Here is a 27895-nt window from a genome sequence, read left to right on the forward strand (position 1 = left end):
TTTTTGTGATCAACTTAGCTGACCCCCAACGCCCCAAATAATAACATGAATTTTAAACTTAATTTTAACAAACTACTGTACTGCAGGTATATCAAACTGGTAGCCTTTTGCACTAAGGGTATAACCAAATCTCTGATTCCAAAAGGTTGGCGACCCCTGGTTTGCTGTGACGACACGAGGGGTCCAGGTCGAGGACAAGACATGGGTAGCTGGAGTCAGAGCTAATTGACTGATACACAAGTAGCAGGGCTAAAAGTCTATATAGCCTACTGCCCCTCGTTTAGAGGTAGAGAGCCGACCTCATTCCTTTGTAGTCGCGTGGTTTAACCTGCTCCGATGCATCACTTTGGCGCCCTCTGCCGGTTCTACTGTCGAGAGAGAGAGAGAGAGAGAGAGAGAGAGAGAGAGAGAGAGAGAGAGAGAGAGAGAGAGAGAGAGAGAGAGAGAGAGAGAGAGAGAGAGAGAGAGAGAGAGAGATGGGTGGACGGAGGGAGGGAGGGAGGGAGACAGAGGCAGGTAGAGTATTAGCAGAGGTGGGGAAGGGACGCGTGTTCGCTGTGTTCGGGACACATTAAAGGAGGTCAACTAGAAGATGTGATGGATTGCTGATGGCTTTCTCTCACCTCCATCATCCTATTCCACGCGGAGGTGCAGGTGGTGTCTCGTCGATCCAGCCTGCTCCAACCTTTCCCTACTTACGTCTCCGCGCGCCGCGCCTTTCCTTCCGCCAGCGGATTTTACGCGCCGTAGTAGGAAGAAAGACACATGATGACAAATGAAAGGTGGAGCGTCTTTTTATTGCACAGCGCGCTGACGCCGACGTGCTTGTGATCCCGGGACTGCATGTAAGCACAGATGACTTGAACAGGTCACTCACTTACACGCGAGGTTGCAACTACAGCACTCGTTCCCTCCAAAGATCATTCTTGCAAACCATGGCCGACCAGGTAAGGCGACACCTCTTGTTTTTGTGAGTTCATGTGTACATCTTAAGATTCACTCATTTCGGGTTTGTGCACATGAACAAAAGTATGCTACTTTATGTGTTTCTACTCATTATATCAACTGTTTACCTGTGACACTAAACCGCCAATAATAACAGATAAGAATAATAAATGTTGTTTTATTCGGCATTTCATCCTTATTTGTTAAGAAACTGCATGCACAGCTGCCTTTTATAGAGATGCAGCTGGCGGTGTAACAGCACAAGCTGAAAAACATTGGCAGGAGAATTAAATTTGCATCGTGCACTGTTGTTTGCCCTAGTTTCTCTCCAGCCTCCAGAGAGAAGCAGATTAACCCCTGACAACTGGCTCAGCCTGCGGTCAGGGTTACCTCAGCCTGCACGTATGGCTCCCCTGAGCCTGCTGACAATGGAGGCCATGCTTAATTGATTAGCCCTTTCAATTAACCTAATTGAGCTAGCTGAGTAAGCCTCTGCATATGTAAAAAAAATAAAATACTAATGCATGTTCATACATAATACATACTACACAATACTACGATTTACTATGCGGTAATTGCACAGGTGTCAAATTCGAGACCTGGGGGCAAGATCACCCCCCCCCCCTAATTTTATGTGGCCCACAAAAACAAATGTATGTGTATCGCCTTCATGTTTCATGCCAAAATATCAAAATTGAAAACTGTCTTCATTTTCAAAAACGTTGAAATCGCATGCATTTTGTTTATTACCAATACCCCTTTTTGAAAATGCAGGTAATATTTGAACAAGGCTACTGGTCTTTGATTGAAAAACTAGCAATTAATCAATTTTGTTGTGTTATGTAATATGAAGCAATCATACATTTAGCAACATTTACATGATTCAACAAATACAAATTGGACATCCCTGCTTTACTGATTTGCACTCCATAATTCACATTACATGCAGTTGTTATTTTATGCATTTTTTTATATTGCTATTAGAGCTGTCAAAATTAATCAATCAACAAGTAATCGATTATCAAATTAATCGACAATTATTTTAATAATCAAGTAACCGTTTGGAGCCTTTTTTTGTAATTGTACATATCCTCTGATTTCAGCACATCAACAGCAATTGTTCACTGATTTCTGTAGTCCTTCACAAAAGAAAACTGATTGAATAAACATCAATCACTGGTTAATAAACAGTAATCGGGAAAAAAAATGCCTTTGCAATACATTTTGGTGCAAAATTAATTTTAATCAGATTAGTCGATTAATCGATTGAATGATCGAGAGATTAATCAATTCTAAAAATAGTCGACAGTGACAGCACTCATTGCTATGCTATATTGCATTAGGGTCTGCTGATAGATAGATAGATAGATAGATAGATAGATAGATAGATAGATAGATAGATAAAACAGCAGAGGCCCCAGAATTGAACCCTGTGGAACACCATACGTTCCGTTATACATTGCACATATTTGTCCGACCACTTTTTTTTTTGCTCAACATAAGATAGAGCACAACAGCCACAAGTCGACTACTGAGCGCACCAAATTCCCTGCAACACAGATACTGTGGCTCAAGCAATATAGCGTGATCGTGAATCATACGAGTCGGGTGTGTGTCCTGACCTCTGCCGAACCCCTGAGACTGACTCACCGAAACCCTCAAGTTCGATGAACCCAGGTTCAGAAAAACTCTTATAAAGCAATAAACAATTGACACAGTGGTTACCAATGTTTTAGGATGCATTAGCAATTTAGTTCACAAAATAGAAATTGCCCACTTCATAAAAACAATTAACACTTGATACTGCAGCTGTTGATTCGGTATTCATTAATATAAGTGAAGGGAATTACATTATGTTCCATTGCCTCTAATTAAGTGTCACTACAGCACTTAGCTTTGCCCTATTGGCAAATGCACTTTCACACACACACACACACACACACACCACACACACACACACACACACACACACACACACACACACACACACACACACACACACACACACACACACACACACACACACACATTGCACATGTGAGGTTCTGCAAGATTGATTTTTGTGTGTGTTAATATTGATGAGCGTCTCCTTTGCCTGACCTGCAGAAGCTGCATCACATGCTTGTATATTGGCATGTTCTCAGTCAAGGTATCATTTTAGAGTAGTTTACGGCAGTTTCTTTTTTTAATAAGCCAGCCTTACATTTTTGTTAATTCATTCTGAACAATGGAGTTGAGCATGACACATATTCAGCGCGGCAGGCTTGGGGAGTAACGGAATGCATGTACCGCCGTTACGTAATCAGATTACAAAAAAAGTGTATTCCATTACAGTTACAGGAAAAAACATGTAATCAGATTACAAGTATATTTATAAAAAATGGGGATGACTTTGAGGGATTACAATTTCTACGATGAGAAAGAGTGCGAAAGAAGGCGAGAGAGAGAGAGACAGACAGACAGAGCGAGAGAGAGAGAAAGAGAGAGAGAGAGAGAGCGCGAGTGTGACCGTCGCTACATGTCGGGGGAGGTGGGAACGAACGAACTGACGACGTGTCCTCCACACGCGGGCAGTTTGAAAAAGCTTCACGGACGGGAGGAGGAAGTGGCGACCGGTATTCACTGGAACTTACTCGGAGCGAAAGTTCGAGCTGAGAGTCCAGCGGCATGCTACGCGCTGTAGCTTCTTGCTAGCTAGCTAGCTCGCTAGCCTACAACCATAATGTGAGTTATGCCTTCCAGACAAATCTTCCTCCCACCAATTCACTATTTAAACATCATACACAACATATACATGGCTAAACTTGTGACTGCGATAAAAGTTCATTTTGCAGTTGATGTCACACATCGTCATCCTCACTATCTATCTATCCATCTAGCGATCTATCAAACTGTGAGGTGTGGTTGCTTGAAAACAGCATATGGCCTTCAATCAATCAATCAATCAATCAATAGCCTACATGCTTTTTAATTACACTAGGATTCTTGCTATTTGTAGGCTGCCCGGGTCCCTCTCACCCGCAAATAGCAGGGGCACATTGTATAGAATATATATTGTGGTGATATTTATTTTTATTTTGTCTTCATGAGCATACTCAACATTGGAGTAATCCAAAAGTAATCCAGTTACATTACTTTAATATGATGGTACTTGGATTACGTTAGCAGGTATCTTGTAACTGTAACAGATTACATTTTAAAAGTAACCCTCCCATCCCACAGCACCCTTATTTTTCTATCCATCTTTGTATATATATATATATATATATATTTTTTTTTTTTAATTTGTGCATCCATCAGCACTTGTTTCTTGGCTTGACCTCTCCTCGCCTTATCAACATGTCTTCAGAAATTTTTCACTAATGATGTGCAGTGTGAAACGCTCGCCAGTCACTCTTTCTCCCCCCATTAACATTCTTAACACACAAATACATTTTACAGAATGCTCTTCCTTCCCCCGTTCAAGAGATAGCACTTCAGTGTCTCATGTAGCACCGTCATTTAAAGTGAATAATGCATCTTACATTTTGCTTTTTCCCCCCCCCTTCTGTCCAGTACATGTTTCTCACCACGGCGCCCCCCCTCCGACGAGGAAGCACACCCCTCCCTGTCAAGCACCAGCTGCGGAGAGAAGAGGCCGTGTCCGAGGACTGCGATTGGATCCCGGGATTGGAGGAACCTGCCACGTTGCCTATCGGTGACACAACATTGCCCGGCGATGAACCGTGCGGTCAAACGTCAGCCGCACAGTCGACCTACCACAGTCACGGGGGGGCGCTGAAGATTGTGCTGCTGGGACAGAACGGCGTGGGCAAGTCGTCACTGGCCTTGTCGCTGGCTGGCCAGTCGGACAGATCGCTCTCTGTAGACTCGGAGACGCAAGCGTGCGGTAATGGCTCATCATGTGTCGCTGACTTTTTAGACATGGCTTGTGTTCTTTTTTTTTTTTGGAATACAATATCCAATTGCAATAATTCCCCGGTTTTGTGCTCAGGAAGTGACAATGAATCTGTGAAACACATTTTCTTCATGCATTCTATACACATGTAGGTCGAGGCATCACTATCTCAATTATTTAGAGTTCAATTTCCTTCTGGTGCACATGCTGTAACTCACCTCCTCCTTGTCATGTGACCCCAGTCAGTCAATAGCCTGACTGAGGCTATTGTCTGAAAATGTAATAGATAGGGGTGTCATAATTAGTGCGGTATTTTTTAGTTAAAATTCCTTTACCGCCACAATTTTTTTTTTAAACTGGAAAGCTTGTATTGAGGGAATTCCTCACAGTGCAGCAAACAAGTCCACTTAAAAATTTAGCAGTAATAAATTTAATAATAATTAGGGGTGTCAGGCGATTACATTTTTTAATCGTAATTAATTGCGTGACTTCAGTAGTTAACTCATAAAAAGATGTAATGCACTGTAAAAAAAAAAAAATAATCATTTGCTTTTCATATTAAAAGCTATCTAATCTTTAACATGAAGTAACTTTTCTGCACATTTTCAAAATTGTAAAATATAACTTGACCCCAGTCGCCACAAATATATGCATTATTATTACATTTATTACTGCTAAATTTTGACATGGACGTGTCTTCTGCGTTGCGACTGGAACTCCCCCAGTACAGGCTTTCCAAGTAATCGGCGGTCATTAATCGTGCATAAAAAAAATGTGTGGCGTTAAAGAATTTCAAATGAACTCAAAAGTAACGCACCAATTTTGACACCCCTAATAATAACACATATGTGTGTGGAGGCTGGGATCAAGTTTTTTTTTTACAATTTTAAAAATTTGCAGAATTTTACAAGTTACTTAATGATAACATTTAGATAGCTCTTAATATAAAAATAAATTTCACTGAGCTGTCACCAATGTCTTGTTAATGCAATTATGCCACCTAGTGGCAGAAAAATGACCTCAACACAAATCAATATTTTTCACAGCGCTCAGAATCATAACATATAGCATTTCTCACTGTGCACCACTTGGTTAATTTAAGCTTGATAAATGGAATGGAGTGCTTAACTTGTACTTAATTAGCACTTTGTAATGACTGGTGCACCGCCATATCAGTTCATGAGTGGATTAACACTTATAGCAATTAAAACATGGCCTGACCAAGTAATTGCAATACAAGGCAGCTGCAGTTCGAACCAAAAATAGATGTGTCATTCAGCTGAGTGTTTTCCAGTCTTTCCTGTGGCTTGTGCATTAACATATGTTTAAACTTATAATAATGGGAGCTCTAAGTTGACGACATATTCGACTTTATTGCTCTTTGTTACAATAGCTTTAACGTGAGAATGATAACAAATTTCACAAGGAACAAAGTCAGTCCTCAAATTGGGCAAAGTTGTGAATGTCCGACCTTAACCCAACACCATCCCCCACCAGCCCCCCCCTGTTGGGCTACAGTGCTACACAGTCAAGTATATTTCCAACAACTGGGATTGGCATTTTCTGAAATGTTAAGGCTGCCTGAAAAATATTTTTCAGATAACAGAAGAGACAGTTGACATTTCAAGTTTGTATGCCTTTATCCTGCTCTTTTTCTTCTTTTTTTTTGCAGCATGTTATTTTCCATACTGACGTCCAGTGAATATTGACTGCTTGTTTGAATGCTTGCTTGCAGGTGAGGGCTACGAGTCCACAGTCACAGTTGATGACGAGGACAGCAAAATCATCATTTTTGACAATTGGAAACCGGTGAGTCATGAATTTTTGGCTTAACTTGCCAATCGTACTACCTCGGAAAATTATTTATATTTCTTTAAATGGATTTTGGGGGGATTTTTGCCTGTTAATAATCTATTTAACAAGTGGTGTGGATAAACCGGGATGTATCCGAGTCCAGCTGTCCACTCTGCCCTTGAGGGGTTCCCCCCCCCCTTTTGAGTTGAAATTATTCATGCTGAGCTTTGATAACTCCACTGAAAGCACGCTTGCTTCGCCTTTGAGCGTTGCCTCCTCTCTTTCTCCCTTCCCTCTAATTACTTTCCTTCTCGTTGCTATCCTGTCTAAATCAACTTGAGCCACTCCCGCTGGCCTTTTTCTGCCCTTAACTCTCACAGAGTGTTGATTATATTTGGTTATTCTGCGCGTGCTAATACAAGTCAAGGGTATTAAGGCTCTGAAGCAACAGACGCCGGCCAGCGGGACGCATGGACTAACTCCAGAGTTGTCCTCAGTTAGGGAGGGCGGTGAAGGACCGGATGATGTCCTAAATAATCCGTCAATGCATGCTCATATTCCGTCCTTTTTTAATCCCAAATCAAAAACCGAGGCAGATGTTGCACAAATGACGTGGCCGTGACCTCGTGGCAGCGAGCCATGTGTGCTCTGTGGGACACCCGAACACATGGGTCCGTAACGTTTCCTGTCAAAAGAGCCATTTTAGGCCAAATAAATACCCCAAAATCTGGAGCCGCAAAACATTTGACCTTTGTCATGAACAAAAATTTGTGTTAGTGTTAGTCTAATGTACTGAGGTTCCAAGAGCTAATTAGAGCTGTACTATCACAGAAAAATATGCAGCATCCAATCATCATCTTAGTTTTTTTAAATTTATTTCATTTTATTTTGTTTAAAAAAAAAAAATCATACTTTGTTTTTGATTTTTTTCTGCCTTTTTGTCAAATTTATGACATTACATGGCAATTTTATGGACACATGGTAATTCTCTGCCTCTCTTCTTTCTTTTTTGGACATTTTAAGGTTATTTTTTCCTTTTTTTGCTATCAATTTTCTGATATTGTTGGCAACTTTGTAGACATTTTATGATAATTTTCGGGATTTCTTCTTTTCTTTTTGGACATTTTATGGGTTTTTTTGAAAAAAAAATCCCTGCCTTTTTTTTTTAAAACCAATTTTCAGATGTATTTATTTATTTACTTATTTATTTATTTCAATGTTGTGTACATACTATAGTAATTTTCTGGATTTCTTCTTTTGATTTTGTACATTTTATAGTTACTTTTAAAACGTTTTCTTTTCTGCCTTTTTCAAAAACCAATTTTTGGACTTTTTGGGGGCAATTTTGTGCACATTTTATGGTAATTTTTGGGATTTCTTCTTTTGTTTTTGGACATTTTATAGTTTACTTTACTTTATAGTATACTTTTTGAACATTTTCTTTTCTGCCTTTTTAAAAAATTAATTTTCTGACTTCTTTGGCAATTCTAAAAACAAGTTTTAACCTCTTCTTTTGCCCCCTACCTTTTCATCTCTCTTTTTCTGACAACTTTAAAGTTTGGAAATTAATTAATGAATCATTAATTCATTTGAGAAAATATTTTATTTAAAAAAAAAATGTAGAAAAATAAATAAATAATTTCTACTCTTTTTTATTTATTTTTTATTTTTTAAGAGATCTACAGAGAGCCACATGAGAGGTACTAAAGAGCTACATGTGGCTCCAGAGCCGCAGGTTGCAGAACCCTACCCAAACTTATGCTGCAATCGCCATAACAAAATGCATCCGCACACACATACATTTGCTCATGTTTACACAAAGACGTACAGTACGAGCGTAAGATGACGCTCATCCTCCAACTCTTGACTGTAGGACGTCATTCTCTCCCGGGCCAGCGTGAGCAGCACTTTTTCTTGCCATGTAAACTGCGAACAGAGATGGGAAGCTGTTAGATTCTCCCTCCGTGATTGTTCCGTCAAGTGCTATCTTGGATTGTGCCGATAGCCACCGAGATTACAACCGCGGTTGTCGAGCTAGCGCGACGGCCGACAAACGTGTCTGTATTCATGAGTATGTAAGAAAAAAAAAGGCGTGACTGTACACATGAATGGAGGTCAGCCAGACGGTGAGCTGCTTTGAGGCTTGCTGACGTCACGAGGCTGGAATGCTTTAAATAAGTCATCCAAGATGCAAAAATAGAAACAGCGGGGCCTGGCCTTGACCCAGCCAGCCAATAATGTCCTCTGCGTGTTGATGAACTTTAATCACGTGATGTCGTTCTTTACAAGAGAACATCTGCAGTCCGTTGTGTAAAGGACCATGAGAGAAATTGAGGTCACTGACGACCAGAAGGGTCCTGGCTTGTTTTTTGCATTTAACATCGTATTTATAGTTCTGCAGTGATTTCAGTACAATTGTCAGATTTGTCCATTCGTATTTGATTGATGTAGGCCAGTGATTTGCAGCAAAGAGTGAGGAAGACTGGGGGGGGGGGGGATTCTACCCTTAAGCACCAGATTGTTCATTATGTTGAAGACAATTACAAGAGACAAAGTTAGGGAGTCGCTTGAGTGCATTTTTGTCATTTTGGGGGAAGAAATTAAACATTCTTTTACCACTCAAGGCATGGACAAATTGTGCATTTTAAATGTCGAGGGAGCACATTCTTTGGGCATGATTTTCTTTTTCCTCTTTGATATCTTGCAGCCTTTCATGATGTGTTCTGGACGATTTACAGTTCCCAGTCGCCCTAATCCACAGAAACGATTACACTTCCTCAGTTTGTTTTAGTCTCAACTGGGAGGTTGAATATTTCCACTTGTGTGCTCTGTGTAAGCCAAGAAGATCAAGAGTTGGGATCTCTCTTTTGATTTGTTTGCAACAGAAAATATTGTAATAAAAAGTTTTTCTTCCAACAAAATTATGGGGCAGAAAGGAAAAGACATAAATGGTCATCGTTAAGCACAGTTTACATGTTCAAAGGGGAGTAGGAAAAGTAAACAAATGTATCTAGTGCTGCCCCTTGTTTTTGTATATTTTGACTCATTGCATATTAATGCAATAATAGGTTCTTCATATAACTTATCTTATCCTAACAAAAGAAAAAATAACTCAACATATATGTGTGCACTTACATACAATATGCACATTCAGTACATAAGCACGTTTATAAAGCATCAAAGTACGTCTCATAATTTTGCGACATTTCTGCAGTTTCACTGGCTTATAACTAATGTCTATCTTTTTTTTTGTGCACTTTGCCTTAGAACTTATTTTGGGACATAGTAAGTGATTCACACCCTTTCAGTTGTTCCAAAAATGAACACCTCTTACAAAAACACACCTTAGCTGAATATTTCTTCTTGTTTTAGAATTTTTTTGTCCACACTTGTTCGACAAACCCTTTTTTCCCCCCTCAGAATAATACCAGTACAAGTAGTCAATTGTTGAGTAGCCACCGATACAAAGTCCCCGATACCACTAATACTTTTGATACCTAAAATACAATTTAAAGAAGACAAATTATTTTTAGACCTATGTATTCTAATATATCATTATTCTTTAAAATAATTTCTAATGTCTAGTTCATGATCATTAAATGGCCATGAGAGGTGTTGCGAGTACCAATACTTGGCCGTGTATCGTGATACCTGGTATAGCTACACAGCCATCTCTACTTGTACCAGCTAAGGCATAGCAAATGTCTTTAATATTGAACAGCTTTTAAGTATTGTGTCAAGGTGGCTAATTGTGTAATAGGTGAGTACTGTATTCTTTTTTCCCCTACAAAATAGATCAGGTTTAGAAGTAATAATGAACAATGTCGTTTTTTTTTGTTTTTTTTCCATCTCAGCTCTCAACTGAAATACATTCTTGTTCAATTAGTTTCAACTGATATTGACCTTGTTGTGGTGTTTGTTCATCAGAAAAATAATAATTTTGCTTAAATGAGGACGTGTAATCCAAAGATATTTTTTTCTGAATTTCAATGCACCATTTATGAGCATATGTGTAATGTCACAAAATGCTTCCATATTCAACTCGAGAGACAAATTTTGTTTAATGCCAGTGGCTTTTTATTTGGGATGTTTTGAAGATTTGTTTAAGGTATGTACTCTTTTAACTTTTTTCCCCCTCCCAAATCTTAATGTCTAAAACTGATGTTAACTATTATTGCGTAACTGACAAAATCATAATTCCTTGCACTGAGCTTAAGCTGCTCTGACTTTGTCGACATTCCAAAAAAAAACCATACATGGTAGGTGAACCGAAGACCCAAACTTGTCTATTGGTGTGAATGCAAGCATGAATGGTTGTTTGTCTATACGTGCGCTGCAAATGACTGGCAATCAAATCGGTTCTGGGTGAATTCTGCACTTAGCCCAACAAATGCGCTCCAGCTCACCCCTGACCCAAATGAGTACATGTGGTATGGAAAATAGAATGGATGGAATTAAAATCCACTTTAACATCCTTCCACATTGAAGTCAAAGGTCAAGCAATATTTTTGAAAATGGTAGGTATTAACGAAAACTGCAAGCAGATGGCATGGGGGGGGGGGGTTGTTTCAGGTGATGAGTCAGTACAGGCCAGATGGCCTCTAGTATTATCCTCCCTAAGTGGGGTGTTTTCTCTGCAGCAGTAAACAAGGCAGAGAAAAAGAACAAGACATGAACTCAGCATTCCCATCTACTCGAAGTGTTGTCATCCTATTATGAGATCTGAGCTGTGTGAATAAAGCAAGGGCCTCGTCTGTGTTTCCTCACAGTTGGCCTTCTTTATCACTCCTGAGCTCCCTTTTGCTGCTTTTTCTCACCTGCAAAGTTAAATCACCTCATTCATCATCCTCGCCACTTTTTGGATTTACCTGCTTACTACTTTTTAGTTTGATGCCAGGCTGTCAAACTGCATGTCTGTGGATGCAAGTGGAGATGCATTTGCGCTGAATTCATTCACTCCCAGCCATTTTCACAGAAGCAACCCCCTTCGCTCCAGGCTGTTTTACTGGATTTTGACTGATTTTGCAAGGCCCACAGAATATTGTGTTCTATTGCTATAAAAAATATGGAATCTACCAAAAGAAAGATTAGAGTCTCTTCTTTCATCATTTCCCTTTTGCAGCAATTAGCATTAGAATATATAGCTAAGTTTCATCATTATTCACAAATCAGTTTAAAACACTTGGGAAAAGAGCTTTTTGGCAACATGGCCCTCGTTGATCTCTTATACTCTGCTGTCACTTGCTGGTCGTTTCTTTTTGTAATAACTACCATTGCTTTAAGCAACCTCTTCAGGTCAGGTCAGAGGCTGCATCAAAGCCTTCTGTATGCTCTAGCATTAAAAAAAAAAACAACCTCAAAAAAACGTGTAAATACGTTTTTGGGACCATATCAATATTTAAAATAGAACGTTTTAATACGCTTTGGGTAGCAAATGAGTTAAAGGTGATTTGCTTGTTGTCTAAATCACCCACGATAGATAGCATCAGTTCCAGTTGTGTGTTTTAGAGATGGAGAATGTTGTCTACTGCGCACACATGCAATTACGCACTCTAAAAATAGCTGAATAATGGTGTCGTGGAGGAGTTGCGTGTAATGCAAATGATGTCTGATAATTGGTTCCTTGTCCTCAATCCAAGTTTGTGTGCGACAGTGTTGGATTGTGGGTGCTTGTGACCTGGCAGTGGATCGGTTTCTTATTTGCAAGAAAAGGAAGAAAGCCTGCATTTGCCCCTGATTGGAAACTAAACGATTCTCCCACATTTGACAGTCCTCTTTGAAGCCGGGAGCCGCTGCAGTTCGGCAGTCACAAGAGCGTCTTCCTTCCAGCTTGTAAAAACGTAAACATTCTGTAGTTTAAAGAGGCTGGCTATTTGCACTTTACATCATTTAGCATTTCAAGTACAGAATATTATCCATACTGTATTTTTCTATCGTTACCAAGACTGAAGTGTAATAAAATAAAAAGTAGAGTTGAAATAAATCCTACTTAATGCTTTCTTATCTATTATATGTCTGCAGCAGAAACAGACCCATTCTTTGAACCATTTTCTCCCGATAGAACAGATTGTCCTGTCTGACTCCCCTGTGAGCCTTTCGTTACAAGAACATTTATCTTCGCTGTGGAAGACCCGTACAGTTTCTTTACGATATCAACAACACAAATGAAAAAATAAAAAATAAATCATTGTCTGTGATGTCAACATCGATAAGCTGTCTCGCTATCTAGCCATCTAGCTATATTATGTGTTTTGATACAATCGAATTTCATTCAATCATTGAGTGAATTTCAAAGATTCTATTCAACTATATTTCAAATAAACAACTGCAAAGTACACATTGAACACTGCTGATAATTGATGCATTCCTTTTTAAAATATGCTCCAAAGAGTGGCAATGAGAGGTTCCCGCACATAGCCCATAGCTACAATCTCATCAAAAATAGTATTATTTATTCATAGAAGCAATTCAGTGCAGCCGCTGTAAATGTACAAATTGCGTATTGCTACTTTGACTGTAAACTTTTACTTCAGAATATACTGCGACTGGGTAAAATTTGTGATCCAACAGGAACCATTATGATTATTAAATATTGAAGTCAATTCAATAAAACAATAAGAAATGTCCGAGTATCTCAGTAGAACTACAACCAAATTGAACAATCCAGCACCTAATCGTACATCTCCATACTAGCATAAAACGGAATAATATTCCGTATGCCCTAAGGGACCTGTTTTTGTTGTAAAACCAAAACATAGCCTCGATTTATTTTCTGTAAATAATCTTAATAATTAATAATTTTATTATTAATTATCAAGTTAATTTAATTTCTTTAATTATTAAATAATTATATTATTATTATTTTCTGTAATAATTATTTGTGCTGGCAAAGCACAAACCTGCCTCTTTTTCTTTCTTTTTTTATGTCTAACTGTGTGATCCAGCCTATTGAGTTTGTGCTTGTTCATATAGCATAGTATTCATAGCATTCATAGTGTGTGTGTGTGTGTGTGTGTGTGTGTGTGTGTGTGTGGGTGTGTGTGTGTGTGTGTGTGTGTGTGTGTGTGTGTGTGTGTGTGTGTGTGTGTGTGTGTGTGTGTGTGTGTGTGTGTGTGTGTGTGTGTGTGTGTGGGGGTGTATGTGTGTGTGTGTGTGTGTGTTGTCTGTGAGCTGGTTGTGCACGGGGGAGTAGTCAATGACAGATGGCGTGCGCTCGTGTACAGAGAGAAGCTGCTTTATTAAGACTGGGGGAAAAATGCCAAGGGTTGGCACTGGCCTGAGTTCTCTGCCTATGATTGCATTTACTTGCTTTCCTACGGAGCAATACGTCAGACCTCCTCCTTACATTTATTTGTGCACCTTTGCATGGGGCGAACAATGCACAGTGCTTCATCTCTGAGCTGTTGCCTTCACTTAGCTTGTTGTCATTCTTCTTCATCCCTCTTTGAGACCGTGACAGGTGGCTGGTGGCTCCCCCCCCCCCCCCCCCCCGTTTCCTCCTCTTGTCCTTTCTTGTGCTCCGTCAAACATATTGCTAAGACACTCCCTACAAATATGCTGCCCCGGGGTCTGGTCTGATACTACTTGGCCATTCGGGACATGGTGAATTTTTCAAGCGTCAGGACCTCTCTTGAGGGCAAGAATGGACGCTGGGGACGATGGATGTAGGGCAAGGGCAGTTACACACTTGCACACATAAACAGTCAAGATGCAGTCTGAAGCTAGCAGGAAGAATCCATTTCTCTGCTAAGGATGATCGATTTTTTTTATTGTTATTTGTTTTACTTTATGAGCAGGATGAAAGTGGTTAGCACGTCTTCCTCATAGTCAAGTGGTACTGGATTTGAAACTCGGCTCAAGCCCTCTTGTTTGGAGTTTGCATATTCTCCCCATGCCTTTTTTAAGGTTTCTTTTCTGAATTGCCCTGTGTGTGTGGGGGGGGGGGGGGGGGGGTGTGCGCGTGTGACACGCCCCAGCTCACCCGTAAATTGAATGAGGACAAGTTTGGAAAACAGATGGCTGGATGAGTCTTGAAGGTGTAAGATTTGGTACTGACCTAAATTCGGGTTGATCTGCCTTGGCCAATTCGTTTGCAATTCCAGTTAGGAATGTGTCTTTCTGAGGGAGAGTTTGCTCCATTTGTAACATTCAAGATATGGAAGCAAGTGTTTATGGCAGAATATAATTTTAAACTGAAATAGAAGTTGAATGATTTTGTGCCCGGCATTACCTTATGGAGTCTGCTCTCAGGTTTCTATCAATTTGCAGGAAATGTGTTTGCATCGACCAACTTGAGATTTCGCTAGTTGCAGTCGGAATGAGCTCTGCTGGTGGAGATGCTTTGTGAAACGTTGAAAGTCAGAGAGCGATGTTCCCTTCTGAAGAAGAGAAAGTAGTGGCCCTTGCTAAATCCTCCGTGCATTTCTTAACTTGAGCCAGCAGAGAAGGTGAGAATGAGTCATGTATTGCCTGCTATTCATGAAAAGACACCAAAATAAAGACAAAACCTGCACAGATAGATGATAATAGTGCATGGGACTATTAACAGTAACACCATCACAAGATCACTCATTTTATATGAATGATATAAATTGAATGGAGATCAGTGCTGCTCAATTAATTTTTTATTTTATTTCATTTATTTTTTTTACTTTTCACCGTGAATCCACCTCCTGTCTGTCCCTTGTGTTTGTGCATGTCGCTCATGCAAGCTGCAGATTTTAAAGGGGGCGTATCACTGTGTGTCACATGACAGTGTCACAGTGACAGATTAGCAGAAACAAGATTTTATAAAATCATATAATTTTCATCTCGTTTTTGTTCATGAACTAAAATATCAATAGATTTTAGTCCAGTTTTTACTGAGTGACGTAAATTTTCGTCTCATCTTTGTTAGTCAACATGCATACTGATTTAGTCCCAGTTATTATATTGTTTATTAATGAAGGTTTTAGTCTAGTCTAGTCTAAGTCCGGTGAAAAACGTGTGTTGACAAAATTATTTTTGTTTAGTTTTCCTTCATGAAATTAGTCAGAAACTGGAATTTTAACCTTAACCCAAATATTAATATATATAATTTTTTGTTTTTTTTTGTTTCTGGAGAGCTCAGTTCATTTGGTAATTTTACTGATTTGACATGACATCATCATTGCTCTCTTATTTTTTTTATTTTTATTTTTATTTAATTTTAAATATTTTTTCATACATTTTTATTTTGTATGTAGGTGTGTATGTGCATGTGCGTGTATGCATTAGTTCACCTAAAACCTATTAAAAAATCCCATACCGTTCACCTAAACCGAACACTTCAGAATCCAGCCAGAGTCGTGAGGCCGTCAGGAGACCCGAGGAAGGACCAAAGAAAGGAAAGTGAAATCCAGCACCGACCAGACACCACCCACCACCCACCTTAACCCAAATATTGACTGCATGTAAATGTAGTTAGTGACTTGATCTCAACTATAGTCAACTTGGGACTTGCAATTTCCTGTTTTTGTCACATTGTGAGCCACAACAATAAAGTCCATGAAATGTTCAAGAATATCATGTTGAAAACACATGGACGCAAACAACCATTGTTAGCTCCTCTGTGATCTACCCGGCCAACTTTACATCATCCGCCCATGGAGGTCTGCTTGCAGTTCATTATAAATGTACTTTGCACGCTACTGCATGGACTCCCAACAAATCAGTTTCAGCTTCCATGTCAAGGACTGTCAGTGGTGTCGATTTTAGAAATAAATGAGAGGAGCCGCGTCGCTTGATGGGAAGTCAAGTCGCCCACAACAGACCATTTTTGATCTGCTTGAAGCCGTGTGTATGCAAAAATAACCAAATTTGGCCCAGCCTGCCTCCAAGCAGAGTTCGACTTTGTTAGATTAGGTGGTGAAATGTATTGATATTCATCACACTTTTTTTTCGTTTGTCTATTGTTGAGACTCACATTTTAAAAATCAGTGAAGATTTTAACAATCCATTTACAATGATGACTCTCTGAGGACCTTAGTGTTGCTGTTCAGAGACACAAACAATAACACTAAGCCATTTTACAAAGGCAGCCCGCTGATCGATTCAGGGCCAGAAAGGAAGAAAAAACGGTCGCGGGCAAGTCCTAGTTGCTGTTTCTGCTCGAACCACTCTGGCTAATTGAACCTCTGTGACAAGAAAGTCCATCGGAGTTTTAGCGCTCCCTGCTAAAAGGGTCAGGAGATTCATAACGAAGTGTGACATGCATGGAGCCAAGTTGAAGAAAGCTTCCTCTGCCTCATGTCAAAGCAAAGCAATACAGACTTCAGCACCACCCGCCTGACCACCTTTCGGACAACTTCCAACAGATCAAGGAGACTTAGTCAAGGACAAATTGCCAATTATGTTCATCGTAAGATCTTCTGCGATGCCAAGTGATTTCCCGCCCATATCCATCTGTCACTGCATATACTCCATGCCCTCTGTAGTACGCCTCGCTAATCTTTTCTACTGTGTTTCTAATGCACGTGTCCGTCTTCACAGGACCTGTCCACTCTCCAGTGTGATGTGTGCATCCTGGTCTTCTCCGTGACTGACAGGCGAAGTTTCCATCGCACCGCGCAGCTCCGCCTTCTCCTCAGGGAGTCCCAGCCTCACACGCCAATCATCTTGGTGGGCAACAAGAGCGACCTTGTTCGCTCTCGTGAAATCAGCGCTGAGGGTAGGTATAGCAAAATGCAATCTCTGCCGTCCGCAAACACGCAAACGCACCCCTCCCGCGGAAAGCCATTATCCCACCATGCTTGAGTATGGTATCTTGCCTCATGCAGGCGGCTCATGCTTTGTTTTTTTCTCCATATGTAGCAACAGAGCACATATGTTTTTTCTTTCAACAGATAGTGCTATTATAGGAGGCAGGAACATGGATATTAGATATTCTGAAATCAACAACTGCTGCCGACAGAGTGATATATATAAATACTGTATGCACAGTACCACTTTATTTTTGCATAGCCTACTCGAGTGGCTCCATATTGGAAAAAGATAGTTATTTACTTTTTATTTTGGGGATGGGGGGGGTAAAAAGAAACCCACACTGCCAACAACTGTCACTATCAACTATTCTAGATTATTCTCACAGTAACTATTTTTTTCCTCCCTGAAAAAGATTGTCGTGACTCCATCCCTGCTGCAATTACTGACAAAAATACAAGTAGCAATGCTCTGTCCTGTCTTTCATTGTCCCTCCTGTAGCGATATAACAAAATTAACGTCCTACACTTTGTCTAAATGAAATGATGCTATAAAGTGTGCGTCTGAAATGTCCTTAACGGATCTCTCATTTTAAAAGGAGACAATAAAAAAGTCAGCTGCTTACTCATGAAATCAACCAGTAACTTTTATTTCATCTCTGTCTTTTGCACTTACAGTCACCAGACTGAGCGTAATACAATTGTATTTCCCTTGTTGAGTCCATTTAATATCTGCCATCTATTTTAAGTCTTACTATGCAGTATCAAATAGTTATAACATTCCTAACATTCCAGATTGACTATTTTTTGGCGTCAAAAACGGCTCGGTATCCCAAAAAAATTTGCGCCGGTACTTCAAAAAATAAATACGAAACAGCCCGCCAACTCTGTTTTAAAGGCGGGTACACATATGTCAATATGCGGAAAATGCCATAAGCGGCACGCCTCTTTCAGCTTGTGCGCGAGAGGGCTCGGGAAGATGGCTTCAACATTTTTAACATGTATACATCCTAATATAAAAAAAACATTTTTTGCTGCGTTTGCTGATGTTTTAGATTTCAGTTTTAGTTTCAGTACCGCTATCGAGGTATTTTAAGCAGGTAAAGTATCGAAGTCAAAATTTTGGTAACGTTTTGAAACCACACGAAAATTTACAATCTAGAAGCTATTCTAAAAAGCATTCATCTATATCTACACTTGAAATAATATACAGTCCCGCTCACCATTATTGGCACCCATGAAGGTCAAGTACATAATGTGGAATATTTTCTGAAAAAAATGAAAGTAAATCCTTTTATTTTTTACAGCAAACTTGTGTTTTATCCTAAAGACCAAATGATTTAAAAACAATTTAAAACAATGGGCGGAAAAATTTGAAATCTTAAAATGTGCTCTGGCACTGGTATTGGCACCCTTTCCTGTAAATCAGTATGGAAACACATTGTGACTCACCTTTGGTCAATCACAAATGAGAATTCCCTGTTTTAAATGGTTTAAATTGATGACGGAAATCTTCGATAGTTGGTGCAAATGGTGGAAAAACACAGACATAAAAAAGAATGGCTAACCTTTGCCAAGGAGTACCTGGACAAACCACAATTCTTTTGGGAAAATGTTCTGCGGACGGATGAAACAAAAATAGAGCTTTTCAGCAATTTGTTTACAGACAGCGCAATGAAGCTTCCAAGGAAAAGAACACCCGCCCTACAGTTAAGCATGATGGAGGATCCATAATTCTGTGGGGCTGCTTTGCTACATCTGGTACTGGAGGCCGTTATATCACAGGAATCATGAAATCAGAGAATTATCAAGACATTCTAGGGGGACATGTCCCTACCAAGTGTTAGACAACTTGGTTTGAGTTGAAGGTCATGGGTCTTCCAGCAAGACAAAGACCCAAAGCACACATCCAAAAGCAAACAGGAATGGTTAAAAAGCAAAAAAAAAATACTGTTTTAAAATGGCCAGCAATGACTCCTGATCTCACTCAATCCGAAAAAGCTTTGATATGAGCTGAAATGTGCCATTGGGGAAAGAAACCTGCAAATATTCAAGCGCTTGAACAATTTGCAAAGGAAGAGTGGGAGGAAATACTAGCAGAGAAGTGCAAGAAGCTTAGAGATGGCCACAAGAAACACAAGGACATTCCACTTACCTGCTAAGAACGAAGAAAAATTTAGAACTGATTTCAACTTTGTAACTAACAGCTTCTAATCTTCTGAGAAAACCTTCAAGAAGATGTATGTAGTTTTGCTGTCTTTTTATGGGCCGTATAATTATTCTTCCTGGTGGCCACTGCCAAAACATGAGTTTACATCCTTTTACATACTTAAATTTAGTTGGACCAAAATTTACGATTTAGCTAATGGCTAACGTTCTCAACTTCTCATATCGTCCATTTTGTCATGTCTTTGATTTTTGCATTGTTATTGAATGTACAGACTCATAGCGTGATTTTAAATTCTTTTGTAACATGTTTTCTTATGATCGTTTGTTCCAGAGCACTGACATTAACAACAATTTTGATTTGGGCTAGCACATCAGTTTTACACATGAAAAGTTCTGGATTCCAATCTTGGCAAGTTTGACTGCCGACTGTAGTCATCCCAATATGATCACATGATCAAAAATTGGGACCGATCACGTTATTTTCAGATGATTGGGATACAATATACAATATTTTGCACCGGGAGCCAGATGTGCTAACTGGTCGGCCACTGTGCCGCCAAGATCTTCTCTTATTAATCTATTTATTTAGGTTATAGTGTCACAAAATAATCCTAAAATAGAGCTCTCTATAGTTTATATCGTTATTTTGATGTCTTGGCCATTGAGTTATTTCTGTTGCGACGCCAATATTCAAGACGTTAATGCAACAACATTCACTTTTCTATGACGTCATCCTTGTCTCGCCTTTCCCAAGCAGGACCAGTCAACTCACAATTAGCCCAACTGTTCCTGAGTAACAGTTGGATTGAATTTAAATCGATTATTCTAGAAAAGAGGGCGCAGGTAACAGGTAAGGACCCTCACGACTCACCTGTGTTCTAACTTTGGTCATGTGACTTAAGACACTGTGACATAATTTTTAGTCGGCTGTAAGTGGCAAAATGGCCAACCCAGGAGAGTCATTTCTTTGAAACATTCATTTGTGTTGCATATATGCTATAAAAAGATATGTTTACGTCGTTTGAGCCACTACTGCACTAGACTTAAATTATTGCCATATAACAAGTATTATTTTGGGATACATCTACTTAAATTAAAGAATGAAGACAGCTGAGACAATTTAGACGCACTTTCTGTTTTTCTTCTTACTGCGGAGGTATCAGCAGATACTCAAAATCGACTCTGACTCAAACTGGGGTGCAAAAAAAAAAACGTGATTTGGACATCCGACTGGCGACGATTCCAGTTGTCGCTTGCCTCGGGCTCGAATTGACCCATAACCCCGAATAGGAGAAGGAGAAACCGGATCGATGGATGTGAACTTTGAGAACGCTTGCTTTAAATCAGTACAAGTTTGATGAATGATGGACAGCAAAAACAGATTGAACACATCAAATAGATTCGATAAAATATTCATTGACTTCATTCGTCAAAATCCCTCACGTGTCAGTGGGCTCTCGATTGGGGGCAGAGGGGCTGATGCATTGCTGTCATGTTGTCAGCCTGGCCTGGCCCGATAGTTGCGTGCCAGAAAATCATAAATATCCGTCCAAACCAACATTAGCGAGACTCCTCTGGGGTTCGTCATCCATCAGGCAAATCAATTTTTTTCTGTTTACAAGACAAATTGCAGTTGTTTAACTCCCGGCAACACAATTTCATTAGCTGTTGGGGTGGACGTATACTTGATCTGTAATCGTTTTGTGAACAGCTAGTAATTACAACATTAAAACAAAAACAATCAAAGGTGTCAAATATTGATAAAAGCAGACTTGAGGGGCTATATGTGTGCTTTTATGGCATAACACATTTCACTTTGATAAACATACAATAGCGGCCAGCTTTTGGTAACCATGGGCTTTGTCCTGAACCGACTCCATTAAGTGAGTGAATAAACAAAGATGCTCACGTGCAGGACATACAGCATTCATCTGGAGTGTCCATTTGCCAGGATTACAACACCATTTCTAACCATCTGTTGCCGTTTTTTCCCTCTCAAACGGAACAATGGAAATGAAGTTTGACCTGGATGTGCAACATCTATGAATGCGCCTGACTTTTTTCGTTTTGCTTCACTGCCATGAGAAATAAAGACACATCTCTCATTAGGTGCAACAATATCTCTCATCCATATCCACTTTTCTCTCTGGAGGGTTCCGTCTCCCTGCCTCCCTCAGCTCCGAGTTTTGTTTTGTTCCCCCCCCAGATGGTTATACTTTAGATTATCTCCCTCTCACAGGGCACGGCTGTGCTACTATCTTTATGAATGTTTGTCTTCACAGTATGTGCACATCTGCCTGCACACAGGAAACAAAGTCGTGTGAACTGATTGACACTTTAGTGGAATACGAAGAAGGAGCAATGTGACTTTGAATCATGAGCGCTGTCTGCACTCAGCACTTTCCCACCACTCGGAAATAAAAACAAGCTAGGAGCATGGATGAGGTCAGCAGTATGTAAAATGTTCCTTTTATATTCCCGTGACACCTTACAAGGATGTTCTATGTTCTCTTAGGCAAAAAGCATGTGGATAATATTCCTGCATCGCTGATGCAATCAGACAACAGCCTAACATCTTCCTTACAGAACCTTTGGTCAGGCTAAAAGAGCTGAAGTCATAAAGTCTATTTATGGCATGTACAGTGACACTTTTATTCCTTGTCCCTTTTTTCTCCCTCACACTCGACATATTTATCACTGGCTCAAAATAGTCACATAACGGCCGTGCTCCCCCCGGGCTCTGATTAACATGCACTTTGGCTCCGTGGGCTTACAGTCGGCATTCTCACTGTCTGTCTCCTTTCTTTTCTTATCTTGTAGAGTAGAACATCGAAGGTTCACTGTCAGTTCCATTCACTGCAGCGCTTCACAAAAAAAGGCCCCTTCAAGGCTCAAGGCAGTTTTGCTAATCAATTACTTCATTTGAGGAGCAACTTTTCTCATTGTGAGGATCCACTGTTTGCTGGTTAATCCCAGAGATCTGAAGCAAGGATTTTATTCATACAACGTATCAACTATTGATTTCCTTTTTTATGGAATCAAAATAGCAACAAACTGTATTTTCTCGCCCACCCAATCATTTAACACTGTTTCACGTGCAGAGACAGGATGGACGGATGTCATAATAGCTTAGCAATTAGCATGGCTTCTCCGTCTTCTCTTAACTACTCTTTCTATTTCTCTTTGCTGCCATGGAGGTGACGATTACCCCCCCCCACTTACCAAAAAAGTGCTTTCAAAAATGGAAGACATTTTAAGTCAGCAACTTCTCTTCATTCTTCATTTTGTCCTCTTCTATTCAATTGTCTTCTCCCCCAGTTTCATCTCCCTTTACCCTTGTCCTTGTACCATCTTATTCAACTCATCAGTGTTTGGCTCCTCCCTCCCCGTTAATGTTTCTCATCTCCAACGGTAGTTCCCAAATTCTGTTGTAAACTATTTATAAGACTCAATTCAATCAGCTGCTGTTGTTACTAAACCCTGCCAATGTGCTTTGGGATGTTCCTTCCCTGTATTAAGTGATGCTGCTGAGGTTTTACAGCTGCTGTAATGCTACAGTGTTAAACCTAGATTAAGTCGTGTTCTTTGTGTACAGGTTTGATATTGGAATTGTTACAACAAGAAAACAAATGTGCCATAAATAAGCACATTCGCTTAATCACACAGGAGTACTTATTTATTTCAGTAATACAATTTTTTTTTATAATTTAGTCATACATACATTCTTTTTTTTTACTTAAATTAGGTGTTTAATAAATCAGACACTTTGTTGTCACAATTTCAATTACTGCATTTACATGATATGTGCGGGGTTTTTTTTATTAAATTTTGTCAAAATCTTATTTTCCGCACCGCCTGGTGCTGATCGTATTTGAAATTTCCCTCAAGATTAACACAGGATTAACTCTCCAATACGCACACAAAATGTGATCTTTCTCCTGCAAATACATTACAATAATTTGAAGCGATTGGATGAGGTTTGAAGGTTTTTGTTTTGTTTTTTTACTAAAAAAAAATCAACCTTTAAAAGTATTTTCTTGTGCGTTAATGGCACACCAGCTGCTCACTGCACAGATTGGAAGTGCTCAAACCAGAGATAAGCCACAGCCAAAGATGTATGAAGGTATACAGAGTAAAAAGGAAAAAAAAATCTGATAAAGATGACATTTCATTTCTGAAAGATACATCTACAGTATCTCTGCTCTAAGTACCATACTTGATTAAATGGATTGAGCTATAGACACAATCGTTGTGCGCACGGGTGGAATTTTCTTTCATGTGGTATTTTCGCAAACGAGTGCAGTTAGAAATGGGTATTTCCGCTATTCCTCTCATTCCTTTTAAATTCAGCGCAGGAGAGGCAAACACAATCTTCTGACATTGCAGAAACAGAACGTGGCTCAATGGACCCATCACTCAAAGTACGCTTATAATAAACTGCGTGAACATCTTAACTTGTCTGTAATGTGAAGTTGGCCAGGCCGATCACAGATCACCATTGTGAAGTACCATCCTGATTGTTCATGTCCGTGTGACCCCCACATAGCTGTGCCGCAGCCCATAGTGGTGTTTTTTTTTTTAAATATATATATAATAAACATGGTGATGATAACGTTGGGTTCAATGAATTGATTTCTCAAATCAAATATATATATATATATATGTATTTCTTATTGAATAATAATGACAACCACCACACATATCAGCAGAAGGCAAAATCTGGCTGCCAGCACCTTGATCAAATTCACCAAAATGGTGTTACTCCACTTGGGCCACAACTTAGACCTGGTTACACCTGGTCTAAAGTCTAGTCTGCTTTCAGTCACCAAATTGTCAGGCGTGCCGGGGGAGTGTTTAAGAAAACGTCCTCGCTCTGGAGGAATGAATGCCCAGTGTGGTGCAGTGTGGTCTGCCAAATTCCCAAACACAAGGGTTGCACCAGTATGAAAATCGAGATGTGCCAGTTTCCACGCTCGAACATACACACGCTGGCTACGAAAATAGAGCCCATGGAGTTCATATATGCCCCTGTGATTTCTGCTCTCGTGAGATTTGAGATTACTTCCACTCAGTGCAATTGTGACTTCATCTTTCTTTACCATGGCTACACGAGCATCTTTGTTTTAAAACACTCAGAAGACATTTGTCACTGATTTCAGTGACATCTAATGCAAAGGTTGAACTGATTCAGCAATAGTTTAATGCTGTGTCTAATCTCGGGTGACCAGACTTTCACATTTTAAAACCGAGACACTGCAATTTCACTGAAAATCAAAAATACAAGAAATTCTCACCAGGAACTATTCATAACAAATGTAATCGCTAGTCAATCTGGTTGTGTCATTACGTTAGCTAATGCTAAATGCTATCTTGGTTCTCACCATTATCCAACCTTATTTATCCAACCTGCATATCCGCCGGAACTCGAGACACAAGGCTCAAATCCGGGACTGTCCTCGTTTAATCGAGACATCTGATACTCTGAAAGGTTACTTTTACCTCTTTTTGCACCAGAGGCCCAATCCAGCGCCATGATGTTTGACTGCCATTACCTGGAGCTCTCAGCCTCTCTGGAGCACGGCACCAACGAGCTACTAGAAGCAGCTGTTCGGGCCGCGAGAGGCGACTGTTTGGGACCCAACTGGACCGACGGCGACCCCGGTTCAGGCCGCAGGGAAAGCTTGACCAGCCGAGCCAAGCGCTTTCTGGCAGGGCTGGTGCCACGCTCCTACGGACGAGAGCGTGACAGGGGACGCTATCGAGAGATGAGCCGCCACCGGGGCAGCAAGATCCTTCGCCAGAAGTCTCGCTCCTGCCACGACCTCAGCGCACTGTGACAAACGTACATGCACACAGGCTCAAGACACACTCTAACACATGTACACACGCCAGACATGCCGGAGGGGGAGGTGTGAATCGTCAAATGGAAGAGGATAAATAGGAGCAGGAATGACAGGAAGAGAGAGAAGGCACAAATAGATGCACATGCTCTCTCAGGCTGAAAATTAGGGGCCCAAATGCTGCAGGTCCTTCAAATCGAGATACATTTTGTGATTTAAGGATGTTTTGATGAATTAAAGCCCCAAAACAGTACACAGTTGGCCGGGTAGATGTTACGGAAGAATGCAACCTTGAATGCTTATATACAAAACCCAAAACAGAAACAGTTGCAACAGTATGGTGTAAGTAGCTGAGATCAAAACAATAATAGGTATTCACTTTGACTTTTATTAGACAGGAAACCAGAGGTGGGCACTTCCATCATTACGTCGCCCGTCAGTGACGGATGCCCACAGTGCTTCCACATTTGCGGCGAGTGCTTTATGATGCAAAGTCTCGAATAAGTAAATGGACTGAGCACAGGCGAAAGTACAGGGTTCCCTCGCTATAACGCGGTTACTTTTTGCAGTCTCGCTGTTTCTGAGATTTTTTTGTGTGTAATTTTGCATCACGGTATTTTAAGCCCTTCCACAGTTAGAAATAGAAAGCATTTGAGTCTGTGTGTCAATTCACACCAGCTGCAGTGCGGTGCATACACGGTGCAGACCGGATGCAGCGCTGCGGAAGGTTTCCGCAAGCTTTATATTTTTTATATATTTTTCTGGACTCCGCATGCGGATTTTCATGAAGCTGAAGAAATTACACGAGCCGGACAGGAAGTTGACCATCCGTCAATTCGACATTAACGACGGAAGTGCCCACCTCTGCAGGAAACAATAAAATAGCACATTTCATGTTTCACCTCAGGAGTTTTAGTTTTAGTCAGATTACTGCCGTCGCCTTTTTTATTATTTTTTTATTTTTACAACGCATGAGGAGGTATTAATTTGCAAATGTTCAGGGATTGAAGACATGTGGTGAAGTATTTCAGGTGTGATTACCGGTACTTTTCGTTCTTTTCTCCAGGAGTGCAGCCATACAGGGTCTGTTTAGTATTCACAGAACATGAAATAATGTTCTATCGTTTGTCATTCCACTGAAAAACATGTGAGGATCTATGAAGGGTTGAATTAAATGACCACATACCACATGTTCTTTATTCTGATGGGAGATGCGGACGGAAGGACACACAAAGGACTGAAAGACGGATGTATGGAGGGGTGGATGTCACAAATAGACACACACTCAAGTAGCACGCACTGATGATTACGTAGACTGATAGCAACCTAATGTAAACATTTTGTGGATCCTGTTTTATAGCATGCTCAGTAGACGGCTGGCCCTGTAGGTTCATGGATTGATTGTACCTCACTGGCCAATATGCACAATCTAGCTAGCAAAACCATCGCAAAGGCAAAACCCTTTATTTCACATAATTACCCGTTTGTATCCCTCTCTACATCCTCTGTTTCTGCATCCTCTGTTTCTGCTCCTTACTGCGTTGAAAAGTGTTGTGTTGTCGATGGCGCACAGTACGTTCATCTCTCAGTGTTGCCCAAGCCATATGATTGCTGATTGCACTATAAGCAATCAGCACAGAAAACCCTTTACTGCAGGAAGTGGAACCATGAGTGGAGTCCAAAAGGGTATAAGGAAATAAATAATACTGAGCTTTGGGTCAAAGGTGACGCGGAATACTTGGTCCAGTGGTTCTTAGCCTGGGTTCGATCCATCTCCATGGGCTCGGTGAGTCAGTTTCAAGGGTTCGGCAGAGGTCAAGACACACACCTGATTTGCTTGGCCTATCGTGCGGCAAGGAATTCGGTATACTCAGAAGTCGATTTGACTGTTATGATGGTACATCATGTGATTTCTTTATTATCTTAATCCCTTCATACTAATCGAGCAAAAAAGAAAGCTGTCGGACGAATATGAATATATGTGGTGTTCCACAGGGATCAATTCTGGGGCCTCTGCTGTTTTCATGGTAGGCTATCTGCTACCCTTGGCTTCTAGTCTAGTCTTGGTCTAGTTCTCATCCAGCCCAACTAGCTATCTAGCAAAATTAAAGGAAGACTTACTAAAGCTGCATGGAGATGGGGAATATTTGTATTTTTCAATAAAGAAGGGTTCGGTGAATGCACAAAGGAAATGGTGGGGTTCAGTACCGCCAACAAGGTTAAGAACCACTGGGTTAGACATTGAGGGAGAAAAAAGAAGAAGAAATCGGAACTACCTGTGGACGTTTGATGTTTTCATGTTTCTCTTTCCATCCACTGCCATTATTACGACGTATGCTCAGACTGAATACTGCGGGGGCATCCACGCAGGTGACCCAGATGAGGACGTTCTGGAAACGATAACTCAAGAGGGCTGCGGTCATCGACACAGGCCCACTTGTTTGTCACAGTCTGCTAAGCACCCACACGTCTTTCCACTGAGAATAAACTTTTGTTTGACATCCAAATGTTGGTATTGTGTGTTTACTTTT

General features: G+C 40.3%; 1 protein-coding gene across 2 annotated transcripts; it reads left to right on the forward strand.

The window, feature by feature from the left end:
• Positions 1-503: 503 nt before the first annotated feature.
• Positions 504-27871, forward strand: rem2 (RAS (RAD and GEM)-like GTP binding 2). 2 transcript variants are annotated; one of them, XM_086074353.1, is made up of 5 exons: positions 504-947; positions 4501-4834; positions 6579-6652; positions 17147-17324; positions 25039-27871. In XM_086074353.1, exons 1-5 carry the CDS (start codon positions 936-938, stop codon positions 25359-25361), a joined length of 921 nt encoding a protein of 306 aa, XP_085930479.1. In that variant the 5' UTR covers positions 504-935; the 3' UTR covers positions 25362-27871. The 2 variants fall into 2 exon arrangements, with proteins under 2 accessions (XP_085930479.1, XP_085930486.1); XM_086074360.1 differs by lacking the exon at positions 504-947 and adding an exon at positions 2388-3669.
• Positions 27872-27895: the final 24 nt, after the last annotated feature.

The sequence above is a fragment of the Leptonotus elevatus genome, chromosome 1 (genome assembly GCF_054856555.1).
Source record: "Leptonotus elevatus isolate MCC_2025b chromosome 1, RoL_Lele_1.0, whole genome shotgun sequence".
NCBI lineage: Eukaryota > Metazoa > Chordata > Actinopteri > Syngnathiformes > Syngnathidae > Leptonotus > Leptonotus elevatus.